We start from the raw sequence: 20,780 nt of genomic DNA, 5'->3' as shown, positions 1-20,780 counted from the left end.
AAAAAGAATTCTCTTTCTCATTGTCTTCTGTGATTTGAATTGAGAAAATATCATTTCTATTTGGAAAAATAGTTTCATTCTATCCCGTTACTGGGTATATACCCAAAGGATTATAAATCATTCTACTGTAAAGACACATGCACATGTATGTTTATTGTAGCACTATTTACAGTATCAAAGACTTGGAACCAACCCAAATGCCCATCAATGATAGACTGGATAAAGAAAATGTGGCACATATACACCATGGAATACTATGCAGTCATAAAAAAGAATGAGTTCATATCCTTTGCAGGGACATGGTTGAAGCTGGAAACCATCATCCTCAGCAAACTAACCCAGGAACAGAAAACCAAACGCTGCATGTTCTCACTCACAAGTGGGAGTTGAACAATGAGAACACATGGACACAGGGAGGGGAACAACACACACCAGGGCCTGTCAGGGTGTGGGGAGAAAGGGGAGGGAGAGCATTAGAACAAATACCTAACACATGGGGGCTTAAAACCTAGATGGCGGGTTGATAGGGTGCAGCACACCACCATGGCACATGTATATCTATGTAACAAACCTGCACATTCTGCACATGTATCCCAGAACTTAAAGTACAATGTTTTTAAAGCATTTCATTCTGTTCTTTCTTGGACAAATGCAGAGGAATTTATCTTTATACCTGCCACAGTTGCAGTTCAGTGTTGAATGGCTCTGCTATTGTGACAATTCGGCCAAGGTTTCTGTCATTGAGTGTAAATCTGGAGAGAAATTTAGAGTAAAAGGAAGTGTAAGTGCTCAGAATGTTACATATTTTCTCTAAATGCAAATGTTTCCTTCTTATTTCATAGTTTGTAAAGTAACTTTCAAAGTTAGCAAAACACAGTAAGAAAACCCATTTTACTTCAAATCATTCAATTCAAGATAAATTCTTAGTAAATTCTGCACTTCTTTTTGTAGACAAATTGACACAACCCTCTCAGATATGGAAGACTGCTTGTTGTCATCCCCAAATCTTTTCTTTTTTTTCTGCACACATGAGCACCCTGCTAGAGACTGTTTCTCAGGCTCTCTCATAGGTAGGTGTCCACAGATAATCAATTCTTACCAACAGAACATTAGCACAATGTTCAACTGCAGCCTCTTTGCTTAAATAAAGGGAAATTGCTTGCCTAGACTTCTTGTTTTTTTTCTCCCGTTCCTCCAAGCTAGAATGTGGACATACCAGTGATATGGCTTCAGCCATGCAGACAGGATACTGGCCTGGCCTCACAAAGCAGAACCACACTCACAACTTGGACCACTCACTTCAGGAGTCTCACCGTAGTGAGAACTAATTACCCACACACGCCCTTTCAGCGGCTGCCTTTCTATGTTTCCGTTACGGCAGAACACCTCCGGCATTGTTATCCTAATACTCTATGCATCTTCCTGCTGGTACTAAAATTTAAATATAGGCTATTTATTCTGCTTTCAAAAAGCTTTATTAGTTGCTGGCATGTGGAGGTTATGATCTATATCAGTCTGCCTAAGCAAAGAAACCTAAAGCTAGGTTCCAAGATAGAATTTTAAAGATGATACAATGAGAACACTTGGACACAGGAAGGGGAACATCACACACCGGGGCCTGCTGTAGGGTGGAGGGAGGGGGGATAGCATTATGAGATATACCTGATGTAAATGATGAGTTAATGGGTGCAGCACACCAACATGGCACATGTATACATATGTAACAAATCTGCACATTGTGCACATGTACCCTAGAACTTAAAGTATATATTTAAAAAGATGATATTCTATCCCTGTTCTTTTTGCATTTTCTTTCATAAAGAGCAAGAATCAGAAGTTTCCTTATAGACCACAAATGGTTGTGATAAAGGTAAAAAAATCTCATCACAACTAGTCACAGTGCAAGAAATCCACAAAATTATGTATAAACCTTAAACCCCTGGAATGTTGAGGAGGGACACAAGAAAATATGTACACAGGAATAGGATAAATTTTACATTTAAAAATTATTACAGGCCGGGTGTGGTGGCTCACGCCTGTAATCCCAGCACTTTGCTAGGTCAAGGTGGACAGATTGCTTGAGGTCAGGAGTTCGAGCCCACCCTGGGCAACACGGCGAATCCCATCTCTAACAAAAATACAAAAAGTAGCTGGGTGCGTGGTGGTGTGCGTCCCACAAGTAGTAACAGCTACTTGCCGGGCTGAGGCGGGGAGGATCACTTGAACTGGGGAGGTCGAGGCTGCAGTGAACCAAGATTGCGCCACTGCACTCCAGCCTGGGTGACAGAGTGAGAACTTGTCTCAAAAAAAAATTTATATAGTTATATATATAGTACATATATATAATTTTATATAAATATTAAATGTTTCCTTTCATATATATATATACACACATATATATGCAAAAGCAGAAATCATGAAGATAAAAGCTGATAGTTTGTTTTATGCAAATTAAAAACTTTTATACTGAGGTGGGAGGTGATGGTTTGCGGTTGTAATCCCTGTGACTTGGGAAGCTGAGACGGGAGGATCCACTGAGCCGAAGAGTTCAAGACTAGTCTGGGCAACAAAAGAGTTTTATACAAACACACACACACACACACACACACACACACACAATCCTACCATATACAAAATTAAAAGCCAAATACTAATTGAGAACAAATCGTTGTAACATATATGATAAAGAGCAAATATTTTTGCCATCTAAAGAACCCTTCCAAATTGGTAACAGGGAGAAATACGCCAGCATGAATTTAGCAAAGGAATGAAAATGTACCAATGGGAAAAGAATAAAATGTTCTAGTAGTCAAGCATGATTTCAGCGTACCAGGCCGTGCCCACTCTTATCACAGACGCCACTGAATTTAAAGCCAATGTTTTTCATCCCTAATGTCATCAGTCATTACCTAAAATGTGATTCTGAGGCATTAGTAACGCTGCCCCTAAATGCGTGTACTTTCTTGCCTCTGACACATTTCCTAAATCTCCCCAGGCTCTCAAACCCTTTCACCTAGCCCTCTGGAACTGTGCCTTTATAGGGAACACTACTTCTCGTTCTCACTTAGAGAATGTTTATATTCCCACAACCTTTGTAGCATCAAGTCAGGAAATGGAGTCAGTGTGCTCATGCTACCCATTGCTGCTTCCAGACCAGCACTCCTCCACCCTCTTTAAAAACCTCTGTTCCCTTATGTTATTCCCTCACATTTAATGATACGTTTTGGTACCTCACTCCTCCAAGCCATGCCATCATCCTAGGTAATTTCCAGGTCCACACAGATGAATGATATACCGTCTCTTCTCTTAGTTCCTTAACCTTATTTCCAATGATATTTTCTTCACTCGACTTCAGCCACCAAACTCCTATAATACTTTGTGATCATCCATAAGTTATCCGCCTCTAAAATTGTTAATTTATTCATCCTCTATGGCATGTTATATCTTTCAGTTTCCACTGTGACTGTTCTTTCACTTTACCTGGATTTCTGGTCCTTTGACTATCCCCACCCCTACTATCTCTTAAACCATCAGTTTTTCCTTTGCTTTCATTTATTTCTTTATGTAGTTCAGATGGTCTACCATTTTGAATAACATTTTTGCCTAAGACCCGAACTTTTTTATACTTTAATAATTTATGTCTAATAAAGTATACAAGTATTTGTGTGACTCTTTACTTAAAATTTGTCTCTACTCAAAGCTTCATGTGGGCAGAGAACCAGGTCTGTTTCTCCTTACTATTGCATCCCCAATGCCAGTCATAATGCCTAGCACAGAGTAGGCGCTCCACAATATTTACTGGATGAAAGAAATGTAATTTAAAATGAGATATCAGTTTTCATATATTCAATTAGCAAAGATACATAAAAATAACAACACCAAGCATTGAAAAGGGTTGGGAAAATAGGCAGTTACTAGCAAAATTTTTTAGAATGGTAATTTTGCAACATTTATCAGAAACCCTAAAAATAAACACATCTTTTCACCCAGTAGTATTACTTCTACTATTACTCGTATTCTAAAGAAATTATCAAGGACATTAAAAAAACAACGAAGGATTCAGTGTAAAAGACTGTTCATCAATACACTACGTATAGTTGTAGGGAACAGTTCTATTGTCCAACATATAGGGATTGACTAAATAAACTAAGATATATCTACACATTGAAATATTATTAAGCCATTCAAAATAACATTGAAGATGCACACTTAAAGACATGAAAAGACACCCACAATATAGGATGATGAGAAAAAAAGCAAGTTATAAGCCATATTTATAATATGTTTCCATTTCTGTAAATTAAGTAAACAGACATAGAAAAACTCAAGGAGAAACAGTAACAAGACAATAGGAGTTATTTCTTGGTGGTTGCATTACAGGTAATTTTTATACTCATTTTTGCTCATATGCATTGTGCAAAAAACACATATCAGTTTTACAATAAGAAAATAGGAATTTAAAAAAGCAAATCACACTTGAGTTGCTTTGATGAGATTCTATAGATTCAAAGAAAGGCTGCTAATTGCAGCTAATAAAACAATTTTTTCAGTGACCTTCTATAATTTCTGTAATTTTTTTTGGTTTTGTCTAAAGGATATATTTAGAAATTAGCAATCAACATACTGAGTGAAAATTGCAACTACTTGTTTAAATACCAGAAAGGCCAGAACAAAATATGTACATCCCAGGAAACTAATATCATATAAAGCATAGAAAATAAGGGAAAATATACTGCATGCTTATCATATTGCTTATTTTTGAAAACTAAAATAAGAATTTAATTATATTTTAAACAATTTGAAAAAAGTTGTACATATATTGTCTTCTTGGATTCAATATTTATACAAGTATTATTACATTATCCAAAAGAAATAATTTTAATACACACAAAACTTTGAAGTGCTTATTAAATTGTTTGGTTTATGAGGTAGTATTTGAAGGGTTTCAGTCACGTCTTATTGACTTAGTTTTTCATCTACCGTCATAAGCTAAAATCACACCACATTATTATTGAGTCAACTCAGCTTCATGGTTTCATCTAAGAGTTTATTGGAAGAAACAACAGCAAAGAATAATTTCTGAAGTATCTTTGGGACTTTGTGGTTAAGTCTCAAGTTGGCAAGGACATTAGTAGTATGGCCATCAGTTGTCACAAAAATCACATGACAAAAGCTTTATTTAAATAGAAGCTTATTTATTTCAGGATAACAATAAATTGTTCAGAAATGGAGAGAGTAAAACTATTCATCCTGAAATTTGGCAAATGTTCAAGTGTTTGGAAATATTTGGATACAGTTTGGCTCATTTTTGTTTAATTTTTATTATCCAGTTTTCATAAGGAAATTCTGCTTATTCAAGCCAAGTACAATTAATATTGGGTGTTTGTGTGTATTAGACATGAGGTTATTATGAAATTTTATGTTTGGGCCACTTGAAATAATATCTCATAAGAATGAGATCATTAGATTATGAAGAAATGCTAAAAGCCTTGGTCAAGAGTTGTGGAGTACTTCTGGAAATAGTTTATCTTCTTTTTTCAATCTTGAAAAATAATCAATTTATCAGGCCTAATACATTTATTTTAAGGCCATACGTATACGAACTTTATGACAAGGTAAAACATATTTTTTTCTACTTCTTAATTTTCCTGAAGTGTAACAACTAATTTTTAAAAATTAAAAATGCATTATTTGAAATAAATCACAGCAAAGCTACTCAAATAGTCCTTGAGAAATATTTATTCAATAAATGATAAGTTAATGGCCATTTTATTACGCAAAATAAAACATTATTTACTTATCTTTTCATAATAACTCAAAAGTAAATTTTGTGCTTCATCTACATACGTTTCTTGCACCATACACCACAAAAAAAGAGATAGTTTTATGGTCTTTTCAATTAAAACAAAATACGCAGTATTTATCACTAGCCGTATATTTTTCAAAATGGAGAGTATTACCTTGCATGATATAAACTGTTACATCTAGATAATAACATATTCTTAATAGCTAGATTCATTCATTCTAAATTAAGCATTTCATTTAAACAATCATAAAAGATGAACAATGCACATGTGTGCACACACACACACTTGCATGCACACCAACCAGTCTTCATAGAGATGGATGAACAGTGACACTCAATAGTTACAAGAATAGAAAAGGTAAAAAATTATCACAAACAGGCAGAAGCGATGCAGTGTATTTTGGTTGGGAGCTAGAGATAGAATCTGAATCTCAGAAGGAAAAGAAATGTAAATGGAGATAATAGCATTCTGGTGAGTTGTGGGGTAGAAAAGAGAAAATAATTAAAAGTTATCATTGTAGTTGGTGTTTCTCATAAGGCAGTCATTATCAATGAGGCAGTGCTGCTGGATTGACAGGAGAGATTAAGAGGAGATAACACAGACTGTTTCCTAATGTAGGGATTACAAATGGTAAAGGTCTTCTCATCAATGTTTATACATTTATTTGGGGCATACGTTTATTCTATTTTATAGAATTATTTATATGTATTATTCTATTTTATACTCTGTCAAAGAACTGCCTTTGGATGGAAATTGTGCATTATATTTAGAGTATCAGAACCAAGAGCAGCAATATTTCTTCTGCACAGGGCTGAAGAAATATGAAGTTTGGAAAGGCATCTCTTTAACTGATTTTGCTTTTGTCCTTACTGTTTCCCATTTAAAAACTTCTATTGCCTAGGAAGTATAATTCCCTTTTAAGAACCATTCAAAATACTTGAAATTTCATTATCTGGTCAGGATAGGTAATAGTTATCACCCATATAAGCTCAGTACGATATAGAACTCTAATTTGAACCCAGGTCCAACAATTTTTACCTAGCTTTCATCAAATATTAATTGAGAACTAAATAGGTGCCTGGCATTATGCTAGGTATTAACACAACAGGTAGAATTGTATTAACTTGTTTTAACCAAACTAAAAATAATGCAATTTAGTCTTCCAGATCTCAGAATCCTATAGGTCAGTTGAAACAATAATTTCCAGAAAAAAACTGTTCTTAAAATTAACTAGTACATTGATTCCCTGGAAGGACAATACCATGATCCTTTACCTCTAATAGTATGCCATTTTAGATATTGTATAGATGTCAGAAACGGTGGCCCAAAGACAAATGGAGGAACCAGTAGATAGTATGAAACAAAGAGAACAGCAGACCATTATCAGATCATCCCACCTGTTGACTAGATAGTCCCAGTTGAGTTGTATCCAATTCCAGGCCATGTTCTTCCCATAGCTGTTATATGAGATATATCGAATGACTGTAAACACATCCTGAGTTTTAATAATGTTTGTGTCCTTGAGCAAATCTAAATACCTAAGAGAAGCCAAACAGAAAAACAATTCAAAGTGAACTTATAATGTTCACCCTTAGCTAAATTCCAGTACAAAATAGTTTTCACGCCAGCAATTCAATTCTTGAGGTATCAACTGACAAAGTTAATTAAATATGACAAATGATGAAAGACAACTTGAAATTTTCTGATATGCTTAACTGTTTTTAAAGAATAACCTATGATTTTAAAGACTAGTGGACTGTAAATTATAAAAACATTTAAAATTAAATTATTTTAGAAGCATCGAAAACCATTTTAAAACACAGAATTTTAACCATTAATATTGTAAAGCAGCATTTATTGAATAGACTACTTCACACACTTCCCTATTATCCAACTGGATTTTTTTTTTCCTTTTTGTGGAGAACGGGGTCTCGCTGTATTACCCAGGCAGGTCTCGAACTCCTGGGCTCAAGCTATCCTCCCGTCTCTGCCTCCCTGAGAGCTGGGATTACAGGCGTGAGCCACTGCGCCCGGCCCCAACTGGATTTTTAAAAGAAGCTAGCAAATTAAGAGAATGTATCTATGCTCTTATATTCAATAGGAAGGCAGTTGTTTGCTCTTCCCTAGATTGTAAGAAATAATCCTATAATGTAACCTATATGGTTATATTAGTTGGCAATAATTAAGAACACAAATAAGTACAAGATAAATTAAATGACTAAATGGATAGGTTTAATTGTATGCCATGGCTATACCTAGAGTAGCATTTCTAGCCCAAGACCTTACAAATGTATATTTTACTGAAAAAGTGTTTCCAAATAAGGCCAGCACACATTTTATTCACTGTGACAAGGGAACCTCAAAAATAGATGTCTACTATTGATAGATTAGATTTCATGTTACTGAAGTCTTGCTGCCCCATGGCATCCTACCCATTGGCTTAATTCCTTTATATCTTTAGGAGGATATAAGAAAATAACTACAACAAAGGGATCACTGTTCAACTTGAGTTGTGAGCCTTTGAGAGTCAGCCTTTGTCAAAGAGAAAAGATATTTCTAAATTACGTATGTTTTTATTAATATATCAAGACCCTTAGCATACGTGACATAGAAATTTACCCTAAATGAGACTGGAGAAAACTCAAGCTTAAACAAAGTCCATGCCACATGGGAAACTGGAAAACACAACCCCTTAAGAACAGGTCTGTAGTTCAGCATGTACATTTGCGCTATGCCAAAATGGCATGGGAGAGTGATAGTACATCAGAGCATAGACAAGGTGAGGTGAATATATGAATGAGTTTAAGCTAACGATCCTGGTTCCTTTGACTTGTGGGTCCTGTTTATGGGGTCCTAGCAGTTTCTTCAGCCTAGCAATAAGAGGCAGGGATACTGGAAGACATGATGGGAACACAAAAATACCATACATACAGCACAGGTACTTCATGAACAGAAGCAAGTGACTGGGACCACTGCTTTCATCTCTGGATGACAGAGAGTGCACCAGAAAGTAAAATGTGATCAATGAAAACTCAGTGGACTCTGGCCCAGACCAAAATAGGTAAACACCTTAAGGCCAAAGCAGCAAAAATCAGAGGTCTCTTTCTCCATCACTACAAAGGTGGCATGTCTCCCTATGCAGAAGGAGCATGAGGTAGGGAAGGAACTCTAGAAGACTGAACATTTACTCCAAAAGACTATTTAAATGAGAGTTCTAGTTTAACGGCTCATTTAAAAACTAGACTGGCAGACAAAAATAGTCAACATCAGTTGTTCTGCCTCTCATGGGTTCATCACCCAGCAGTGTGAGAACTCTTGGGAATAATCAGATAGAAAATCAAGGTCCTACATTTTCTTTGCACTTGCAGTTGTGTGGATAAATCTACTTACATGAAAATACAACATATCGATCACATGTTTCAAAGAAGAAAGGAATTCCAAGGAAGCTCGTACTGCAGCCTGGACTTGCTACAGAATCTTGTTTTACTCTAGTCATTATTTGAAACTGGAAGACTTTGTAAATGGTTAAGGTAACATACTCAAATGTGAGATATGCTGCTTCCAAAATTAAAAAAAAAAAGATTACTAACCCCACTAAAATAATCTTTTTCTGTGGCATGTCAGTCAAGGTGCAACAAATTTCTTTTACTTTGGAGGGAATATTATGATATGCTCTAACCTATGGAACTTCCAGAAACTGCACTAAAGTGGTGGGATCCTGAATTTTTGTGCAGTTTATCTTTCATCCCCCAGTTCACAAGGTTCTTAGTAAGGCATCTAAAGTACTTGCTAATTTTCTCACCAGATAACAATCAGCACAATGCCATCAAAGTAATGAATTAGTGATGTTTTGTGAAATGTGAAAATGATCAAATTCTTTTTTTTTTTTTTTTAAATAGATACGAGGTCTCACTATGTTGCCCAAGTTGGTCTTGAACTCCTGGGCTCAAGAAAACCTCCTACCTCAGCCTCCCAAAGTGCTGGGATTATAGGCACGAGCCACTGTGCCCAGCCAAGATGATCAGGTTCTTGATGAACTGTCATGGCAGAGAGCAGGAGAATTAATACATAGCCCTGAGGTAAGAGGCTGAAGGTATATTATTGGCTCTACCTGATAAAAGCAAACTGCTTCTGGTCGTACTTTTAAATTGGTATTGCATTGTAATTTACCATTTACATTCTGCCTCTCCCATGAAGCTGTAAGTATCTCAAGGGTAGATGTCATTTTTATTCATGTTTTATTCATTTTTATTTCCACAATCTACATATCTATACATAGAAAGGACACCATAAGTGTTGGTTAAATAAATGAAGTAAATAACTCAGACACTATAACTAAGCAAAAAATGAATTAAGGAAGAAGTCTGTTGATTTCGAGTATAAATGCAGAGTGGGAAATGAGTCCTAGATGAGCTTCAAGTGGTCTTTGCACCTTCTGAGTAAAGTGTAAATACATTTGCGGCAGACACTCCTCTTTCTCTAATCACAGAGACCAGTTTTGCTCTGATACCATTAGATATCCTTGATCTTAGGTAAAGCAGACTTCTACCCCAGTCCCAGAAAATTCTAATGGGCTCAAATCAGCCAAAGGAATTCAAGTTCACCCTAGTGAGCAAAGGATCAAGTAATAGTCCCAGAGTATGGGCCACAATGATGAAGGGTGACCCAGTTCCGGATTAGGAGGGGAACTGGAGACAATTGTCCTGTTGGCATAAAAGACAGAGCCTGTGAGGAAACTCTTTTGCTCCTGTCCTACCTTCATTACACATGTTTGTGTAAAAACAAAATGTTTCAAGCTCTGTAAGTCATGAGACATCCAACATGTCGATCATGGAAAATCAGAAAGAGAAGAGCCTGGGTCCTGGGTGAAAATGTTGAGCCGCTGCATACAACTGGAAGCTACCTACCTCCAGAATGTTTTCATATGAGATTACATTTCCTTATTGTTTAGGCCAGTCTTATATGGATATTTTGTTTCTTGCAAGGAAAATAATTTTTATGGACTTTTTTGGCAACAAAACATCATACTTTAATCAGACTCTTAAAGAGACTGCCATTTATATATGTGAAATAAAAGCCCAACTTACCTTGACAAAAGAGTAACGTTCTTCACTGATGCTAATCCATAAAGCAGTTTTTCTTTTTCTTGAGCTAATGAAGTTTTCTGGTATTGCTCAAGAGTGTAGTTCCATGAAATCTCATTGCCAGAGTTCTGCATCCCATACCGATACACCAGGAGCCTGAGATTTACGGGAAGACTAGAAGAAGAACAGTGTTTCAGAGATTTCAACTACTCTTTTCTCAATTGTGTCTTCTAAACATAAAAATGTGAGTAATCACCTTATGGTCCCATTTAGCCACTGCTCAAATAAAAAGGAAGCATTGTTCAAGGCTTCTCTGTCTCCCACCTTGCACGCAAACCCTAACACAGAGGAACGGAGTAACCTTAAAAACAAACAAACACAAATCCATGGCCTTAAGCACTTTTCAACAAGTCTTAAAACAAAAAACAAATGTTAAATGAATTTTAGTTGTTAAAAAGTGAGAAATAACTTTGTGACATGGTCTCCAGCATCATTCCATCCCAGATAATCTGCAATAGGCTTCACTTGACCTTGGAAGTATTCCTGAAATAAAAGCATTAGGTACAATAAGTAATAATTTACTACGTATCAGTAGTATCCCAATTATTATACTCAGCAGCCCCTGTTATAATCGGTTTTCCTACTAGTTCAGAGGACTTAGCGCTTGTCCTTAAAATAACAATGTATTTAGTTTTTATCACATTGCAATTTTGCCTCAATCCCGAAAATATAAACCATCCTGGACCTTCCTGTAATGTTTTATACAAGTTTGGGCAAGGCCTTTTAACCCCTAGTTCTTAGTTAACATATGTAATAAATAGGAAAACACTCAACATACTTTCTGCACTAAGAAGATTGTTTAAGCATATATGAAAAAATAAAAATAACTGATATTTGTATATTGCTTTAGGTTTTACAAAACACTTTCATATTATTTGATCCTCACTATACCATTACCATAGGCAGGCAAGTGCTGGCATTCCTAACGTACAAAGGAAATTCAGACTCACAAATGTTAAATCATTTGTTCAAGATCTTTCATTTTGTAAATAGAAGAGCTAGAGATTTGAATCCAGAATTTGTTCAAAAATACAAGTGTCCTACTTACGTGCTACAGAAATCATAAAGCAAAGAAACAGTATTTAGAATGACTACTTATAATAAAATCTCAATGTGGAAATATCAGCAGTAAGAATAAGAAGATATAATATTATATTTAAGAAGAAGAATTCATTATAACATAAAGTCCATTTTTAAAAAGATCTAATTAGTATTTATTGTTTAAAATGTTGTATATTTTAAGTAAAATATTAATTATTGTATTCCTTCTAACACTAAAATGCACCTAAGTGGTATGTATGCAGAACCACAAATTCTGATGTACTTCAAACTGAAAAAGAATAGACGGCATAGCTTTGCTTTGATTAGTCAAGTCATTGCACTTTCTTTTGATTCCACCTGGCAAGCAAACATGGTTTATGTCCCCAGGAGCTCCTTCTCTCAGAAAGCATCCTATTCTACTAATGGCTAAACATTTACTTTGGTAAGATACCATAGCATTAACATCACCTCAATCATAGGATATAGCTCTTTATCATCTTCAAACATGCTAATGATGTAGGTTACAGCTGAAATGACTCTCTGCCATGGTAAAAAATTCTCTTCCTTTTTGAGATACATGGTCAAGTTCAAAGCCACCTTATAATCTAGAAGTTGAGCTCTGAGAAAGACAAAAAACAAAACAAAACAAAACAAAAACCGCACAGTTAATTAAAAACCACAGACTTTAGTTTCCATTTAACTGAAAGTTTTGGCGATCAAAGCATTCCATGTTAATGAGGATTCTTCCATTCAACAATCAAGTAATTGCATTTATTGGTTGAAACCCAATCAAAAAGTTTTGTCCAAAATTATATAGTAGTGCTTTCATACATTCAATAGTAAGGAGGAAGAAAGGCATTAAAATGTACATTTGAAAAAGCACAAGAGCAAAATTTCAAATAAAACAAAAGCCATTTGGCTGTACAGTTAATATTCATAAATAGAAACTTTTAAATTCTAGGTTCCCAAGCAGATTATAACATATAAATGCACATTATAAATGTATTTGGTTGAAATTATTTACATTTGCTTATGAAGAAGAAACATAACTAACAGTATTCATGAATCCTGAATGCTTAAAACATTCAAATTGAACTTTTATTTTCCTTTATAACATCTTCTTTCTTATCCATTTCCCAGTAATACTCATTAAAAAAGCAAATTTTTCTCTTCTAGAAAATTTTGAAGATACTATTGACATTTCAAAGGTAAAGAATCAACTTTCTTTCCCTTTCAAAAGAATTTTTGAACCTTTCGAAATCAGCTCAGCTTTCCCACTTCCCTGTCCTGTTTTTTTTTTTTTTTTTTTTTTTACTCCCTGTCTCATGAAATTACTCTCTCAAGAAACTACTGGTACAAGAACCTCTATTTCTGACCCTGCTTCTAGGGAACTCAACTCAAGACTGCTGGCATTCTTACTCAACTTTGGGTCTCAAACTCCATTTAAGTCCATAGGCAAAGAGCAATTCTGAAGGCCAGACTTGGTTGAGACTTTTCTTTGTTCAAAAATATTCTGTTTATATAATGAGAATCCAGCCTGGGGAACTTAAATTATAGAAGTTTACTATATCTTATAGTGTAGAGAGGTTGGAAGTTACAGCTTAAAATTTCCACCAAATAAAATGGAGAAGAGGACAAAGGTCCTATGAGAGCATTCTTGCTCTTCTATATTGGGCTAAGGCACCTAGGAAGGTTGGGGGACTCTTATAACAGAAGGTTTGTTTTTTGTTTTCCTGAGTGTAATTTGGAAAGACTGCACAGTCCTTCTTAGAGAAGCCTGAGTTAAGTAGTGAAGTATAGTGTCTTGTCAAACATGACTCTCTAGAGGGACAATAAAAATGGTTGAGAGAGGTGCCTGGGTGAGTAAAACTGACCCCATGTGCTTGGGTCCTTCGGCAAGTTTTTCAGGTGGTGTGAAGGGCATAAAAAATTCCCAGCTGTCTAGTCACTCAACTGAACTTGCCAATTAAATTCAGATTTCTGGCTTAAAACAGTCATTTTGTAATTAACTAAATCACCTTTGGATTCTCTTCCCATTCCCCATCTTCTCACTTCCTTTAAGGGAAGTCCATGAGAGGACGGGAAAAGTTGCTTTTAGAGTTCTGTGTTGTTCTCTGGCTATCTCTGCAAACACTTACAAAAATGTTTGTATCTAAGTCCACGATCTTGGCTTGACTGATGTTCACCTGCTGGTTCTTATTTGCTAATGTGGCTGTTACCTTGGATATCCTTGGAGCCAGTGGTCCTTGAAACATGGCTAAAATTCTGCTTATATCATTAGCTTAGGTGGTCCTTTCAGGGGTTCCCTTTGCCATTCTTCCCTTACCTAATGACTCCTGCCCCACTCACAGGCTTATCAGACAGCAGGCTCTGCTTTCCCTTATGTTATTACCCACCCTCTCCAGGCTGTAGCAAGAAGTGGGCTGAAGACGACAATATCAAGTAATTGCAAAGATAAAACAAAAACCAAAACAAAACAAAAAACTATTGTAACAAGCAGGGGATGGGGTCGGGGGAAGAATTATTTCTGTGTCTGTTTTGGCAAGGCCCCAAGACTAAGTCTCTTGGCCTATGCTCCAAAGAAAGAAGCAGGACCCCAAAGCAGAACTAACATGGTCAAGAACAGGACTGTGTGACTCTTTGCTGATAGCCCAACACCAGCTTATAAACAAGGTTGAAGAAACTAAGGAGAAACATTTTAGTGGCGGCCTTTCAAAGAGTGCTGTCGGTATACTGAGTACACTGTAAATGCTCTCCCCTCCAAGGGCTAGGGGACCAGATGTTTTTCTGTCTAATTAAGCCTCAGGAGAGAGGTTTCAGTGGAACTGCTCGAAGAGGTTTACCTGTGTCTCCTGGAACTTGGAGGCACAGTGGTTTGGTGTCTGAAACCCTGAGAAACCTAAAAGACAAGAGGCTATTTGGCTGCTGCTCTGGCTTCAGAGTGAAGAGGTGGGACTGCATGGGGTGGCCTGTCTTCCACATATTGTCAGGGCAAAGCATACATGACAACTTCCTATGGATCGGAAATGGGTCAGACGTTTCCACCTGCCCACCTGAAGGAAACTGCAGAAGAAAGACCCTTCTCAATGGAATAAATATGGGTGACAAAAATCCCATAAAAACACAACACAAGGGAAAAGAATCAGCATTAAACATCAACAAAGTTCAGAGAGGACCAAAAGTAGGCAGCATATCAGGATTTTTCTCCCTCTCACCTACTCTCCCTCCCTGTTCTCTTTGCCTTAACTTTGGAGAAACCAGAGGCAGCACAGTGACTGGGGAGACGCAGAAGTTTCAAGCAGAGAAACGAAGAGGAAATCAATCACCCCATTCTCATTGTAGGTGACTGGCCTGAACCTGGCCTAAGGTGGGAGCAGGTAGAAGCTTTAAATGAAGTAGAAAGCTTTGATGATTTTACTTGACTGAGCAAATTATGGAATTGAGAGGGTTTGGATGAACTAGTGGTGACGGGTAAATTTCTTTCCTTGACCAAAAGAGCCATATGCCCAGTCAGGGCAGTAAGAGTACTACCTCTTCAGATCAAGTGGGAAGAGACAGGGGAATGAAAAATACATTTATTTTCAGATGTATCATTTAGTTCTGATTATTAAATATAGTGGTTACTACCTTCCTTTGAATACCTCAGTAGACTTGTGTAAATTCTAATCCTGCCACAGTTGCTCACCTATTTAACTACACATTTCTTCTCTCTTCCACCCCCTCCACCAAAGTTTCATGGTGGTCTTAGCTTAAGTAGTCTTTGAAGCTGTCCTCTTGGCTCTAACCAATGCCGGTTGAATCTGTTTCTCTCCGAGTCCCATTTTCCTCATGTGCTGCAGAACATCACTGAGCCAGGTGATAGTGCAGGTATTTTCTAGCTCTCTTGTGTGATCCTACATATGTTTTGAATTTCAAATTTGTTTCATTTTCTTCCTCTCCACAGCTCTTCACAATTTTATGGGGCTGTGGCCAAGGAGCTGAGCAAACGTGAGGAAATATTTCAGTAGTGTAAGTTATTTGCTTGATACTCAGTTCCTCAGAGAGAGCTGTTCAAGAGGCTTTCACTTCATCTTGTAATAGAAAGGACCTCCCACATTGTGATGCAAATTAAACTGTAGAGATAGTACAGTTCTTTGTAATTTCTAACAGTGAAGAAGCTGAGCTTTGGAACAGGACAATTTAAAAATAGTAACTAAATGATTCTGTTTTAAAATACTTATTGATAATCTTATTTCATCATTTAATTTCCCAGATTCTATTCTACATAGTGCCTGGCACATAATAGGCCCTCAATGTTTATTTATTAAATGAGTGAGTGGTATACTGTAACATAGTGAAAATAATCTATTACATATCCAGGAGGTTAAACTTGGAGATTCACTAGAACATCATATTGTCTATTAGCTACAAAATGAGTATAGATTACAAATTCAGAAGAGCTTTTCTAAATGCATCTTCACTACTAATTAATGGTGGATGCATTTTGGTCATGTAATACAATGTACTGAGTTTCTACATGCCAGACAATCTTTTAAGTGTTTTATGTCCATTATCTCATTTATTCCTCACAGAAGTTTTATAAGGTCATCTCTACTTTGGTGATAAGAAAATTGAGCCGGAGAGAGGTTAAGAGACTCACTTAAGGCTATATGGAACCAGGATTTTAATGGGGTTCAAGAGCCTGTTTTCAAACCCCATAATTCCTTCCCTGAAACATGTCAAGGTTTTCTGACTTTCAATATACTATCTAGGATCTCTATGTAAAATAGTTTCCCCATGCCTTTAGTACTACTATACTATTCTTCCAGCTCTCTATTTAGTCAGTATTTATTTTCAACTATTATTGGCCACATACAGTCAGGAGCTGGGTTTGGGTGCCTACCCTCATGAACCTTCAGTTTGATGGGTGAAATGCACAATTATTAAACAATAACAGTAAAGTATTATGAGGAAATATAGGGTCCCTTAAGAAGGATACCCAATCCAGAGAAAGAGGCCATGGGAGGTTACTGAGGGAAGTGGCTCCTCATTCTTAGTACATTGCTTATATCTAGAATGAGGTCACTGCAAAGCCAGAGAAATAAAACTGGCTGTGTCCCCAGCTTCTGCAAAGTGCCAGGAACTCAATAAATGCTTGTTAAATTACTGGTGTTAGACTATATGAATTAAAAAAAAAAAATTAGAGGTACCATGGATACTACTTAGTTCCCCCAATCTACACTTTTTCTTTTTTTTTTTTTTTTTTTATTATACTTTAAGTTCTAGGGTACATGTGCATAACATGCAGGTTTGTTACATATGTATACTTGTGCCATGTTGGTGTGCTGCACCCATCAACTCGTCAGCACCCATCAATTCATCATTTATATCATGTATAACTCCCAATGCAATCCCTCCCCCCTCCCCCCTCCCCATGATAGGCCCCATTGTGTGATGTTCCCCTTCCCAAGTCCAAGTGATCTCATTGTTCAGTTCCCACCTATGAGTGAGAACATGCGGTGTTTGGTTTTCTGTTCTTGTGATAGTTTGCTAAGAATGATGGTTTCCAGCTGCATCCACGTCCCTACAAAGGATGCAAACTCATCCTTTTTTATGGCTGCATAGTATTCCATGGTGTATATGTGCCACATTTTCTTAATCCAGTCTGTCACAGATGGACATTTGAGTTGATTCCAAGTCCTCCCAATCTACACTTTTTCTAAAGAGCAGATTACCTTCAGACTATGAGAAAAAGAGTCAAATTTTCCAAATTGTCCCCTAATTCTGATCAATTCTAAAGCACCATAGCTCATTCTTCTTACCCCAGTGACCTGAATAAGATTTGACAATTCCAACCATAAAATCTTACACGGGGCTTGGGCTCACAGAACTGAATTAACAAAACACGTTGTTTGTCTTTTTATTTTTATTTTTATTTTTTATTTTTTTGAGACGGAGTCTCGCTCTGCCGCCCAGGCTGGAGTGCAGTGGCCGGATCCCAGCTCACTGCAAGCTCCGCCTCCCGGGTTTACGCCATTCTCCTGCCTCAGCCTCCCGAGTAGCTGGGACTACAGGCGCCCGCCACCTCGCCCGGCTAGTTTTTTGTATTTTTTAGTAGAGACGGGGTTTCACCGTGTTAGTCAGGATGGTCTCGATCTCCTGACCTCGTGATCCACCCGTCTTGGCCTCCCAAAGTGCTGGGATTACAGGCTTGAGCCACTGCGTCCGGCCGTTTGTCTTTTTATTAAATCAAATTATGAAGGTACACTTTCGATCATTTGCAAATGTCACTCCTAATTAGCTCAAGGATCCTGATACAGACAAACCATACTCAAAGTCAATAGGTTAGGTAAGTTTTTGTGTATACCGTAAGGGCTAATGTCAGTATTTTGACTATTAGGCTCATGTGAACTTTTGAAAAGAGAGTTAAGGAAAACAATAATGTTTTAAATAGTGGCTTTGGATATTTTAAGCTAAAATTGATTAATACTGCAATGTTTAATTCATTTTTAAAAGATTTATGACAAAACCCACAGTATTGTAGGTAATTTAGTCTCATTCTGAAACGCACCTTGCCAAGGCAAAAGCATCATCAATAAGACTTGCACGATCTGCTGAAGAAAATGTCTGGGAAGAGGGAGAAAGAGAGACAAAAAACACAATTCTTAAGGCAAAGCATGTTGAAAAAAATTAATATCATTAAGATGCTGTTCTTAGAACAAAAATAAAACAGTTTCCAACCATTGCTGTCTCTTACCTTGTGGTTCAAGGAGAGCTCTGCAGCTATCAAGTCCCAAGTTGCTACTTCATAATTTACACGATAAAACCCAATATGATCTGGGTTTATTTTGAGAAAAGCATTTCCACTAGGATTAGAAGAGTTCAAAGTGATTCCTGTGGTAGTAAATAAACACTAATGAGCAACATGTTTGCATGCACTGTAAACACAGGGAAATTAGACCCAGAGGGCAAAAAGAAAATAAAAGAAATATTAGCTCAAGGAGGCTGGTTTGATTTGGATCCAAAACCCAAAGCCTAATTTTTACTTAGTTGCCTAACTTTAGAATGTCACTATAATGAGAGAGCTAAAAAAGAAATAAGTAATATAAACAATTATACTGTAATTTGTGATGGATAGTTTTTACTGGCAGAAGTTTGCCAAATGGGTAAAATAATTTTGTGCTGGTCAATCCATCAATATAAGAAAACAATGCCTCAAGACAGAGAAGTCCATGCCTTCAGGGGTAGACCATAGATCCCTAATCATAACGGACTAATTATATAAAGAATATTCACTGGGGCAGCCTGGGGAAGGGATAAAAATGTAACACTCAAAATAATACCTTGTTTATTAAAATCAATATTGAAGTTGATGGAAGTGGCTATTGCTAAGCAGGATAATACATTGATAATCAGCAACACTTTAAAAATGTTACTGTATCAAGAAGACCTGCAATAGAATTGAGATCTGAATGAAACACTCTTGATTTTGTAATCGACTTCATACCTGTCTTTCCAATTTATCTATCTTTGTAAAGCCGTCTACTGCCTATTTCAGTTGGTTACAACAATACTTTTCCATCAACCGATTCATCAAATTAGCATTCTTTCTAAAACAATATCCATTATATGTCAGGCTCTGTTGTATAGATTTTAGAAGCCCAATGCTGAAGGAGCAGAGACTTATGTTTTAGGTAAAAGATATGTACTTAAAATAATAGCTATGCTTTGATATAACCATGTTTGTTAGCATTACTCCTATACTTTTCAATTCATACATCATACACTCTTTTGTTTACATGGACAATATACAATTTAAATAATGCTATAGGAACACAGTAGAGTTGAGAAGTTTCAAATATTTTAAGGTACCAACAATGTAGGTTGTGATATTGGAAAATAGGAGGTGATGCCGGAAATAAAAGTCAGGCCTCCAGTATGAAGAGTCACATGCCATGTTAAGAATCCATCTTATGAGAAGAGAAAAGAGTTTTAAGCAGAAAAGTAGCATGCTCAAGGCTATTTTCTGGAAAGCTAATTTCAATAGTGGTATGGGAGATATTTTGGAGGTGATTCTAGAGACAAGAAGACTAATTTAGAGTCCACTGTAGTCATGTAGGACAATAGAGGATGAGGGCTTACACTAATGTGGAGATGATGAAACTAGAAAGAAGTTGATTTATTCAAGAGACATATCACAGGTAAAATCAACGAAATCCTTTTCTGACTTGATGTGGACAGTCGGAGGAGGGGAAAATGGATTGTACAACTGGATGAATAATGGTTTTGCCAGTAGAGAATAGAGGAAGGTGAGTCAGTTTGGGAGGAAATATGATTTAAATTTTGGAAGTGTTTGCAAGGTCTGGAAGATATCCAGGACATGGTAGTTTTTCATAATATATGAATAAGCTCTCCAACAAGACAATAAGTTTCTTTAGGAACTTTTGGAGTAGGTATTTGATAGATTATAAACCCTTACCTCACTCATGTAGAATTTCTCTTTCTTCGTCATCCTCCCATGGACAAGTTGTTGAAAGGAAGCTAATCTTTTGGCATCTGTACACTTTGAATGTTTGTATCAGAAGGAGAGTTGCTTGCTAAGCATAAAGCCATATGTTACAGGAGAAAGAGCGTGAACTTTTGAGTCTGACAGACCTAGGATAAAATCCTTGCTCTGTGACTTACTAGCTGTGTGACCTTGGCCAGATCACTTGACCCCTCTGTGTCCCAGTTCACCCCAAGGAAGACAGGGAGAAAAATCCCTCACAGGGCTGTTGTGAAGATTAAATAAGATAACATAGGTGAAGTG

At 36.7% G+C, this 20,780-nt stretch overlaps 1 protein-coding gene across 1 annotated transcript in view; it reads right to left on the bottom strand.

Annotated features, from left to right (window-relative positions):
- The window catches only part of ENPEP (glutamyl aminopeptidase), an 85,923-nt gene that overhangs the window by 1,890 nt on the left and 63,253 nt on the right, over positions 1–20,780 (bottom strand). The window contains exons 12-19 of the mRNA XM_010389087.2: positions 18,729–18,865; positions 18,543–18,598; positions 12,461–12,611; positions 11,361–11,434; positions 11,148–11,252; positions 10,895–11,065; positions 7,205–7,345; positions 674–752 (exon numbers count right to left, since the gene is read on the bottom strand). Coding sequence (XP_010387389.2) covers positions 674–752; positions 7,205–7,345; positions 10,895–11,065; positions 11,148–11,252; positions 11,361–11,434; positions 12,461–12,611; positions 18,543–18,598; positions 18,729–18,865 — 914 coding nt within the window. The remainder of the gene's footprint in view (positions 1–673; positions 753–7,204; positions 7,346–10,894; positions 11,066–11,147; positions 11,253–11,360; positions 11,435–12,460; positions 12,612–18,542; positions 18,599–18,728; positions 18,866–20,780) is intronic.

This window comes from Rhinopithecus roxellana, chromosome 2, assembly GCF_007565055.1.
Source record: "Rhinopithecus roxellana isolate Shanxi Qingling chromosome 2, ASM756505v1, whole genome shotgun sequence".
Taxonomy (NCBI): domain Eukaryota; kingdom Metazoa; phylum Chordata; class Mammalia; order Primates; family Cercopithecidae; genus Rhinopithecus; species Rhinopithecus roxellana.
Note: the sequence above shows the minus strand (reverse complement) of the source record. Positions and strands in the feature narration are given on the sequence as shown.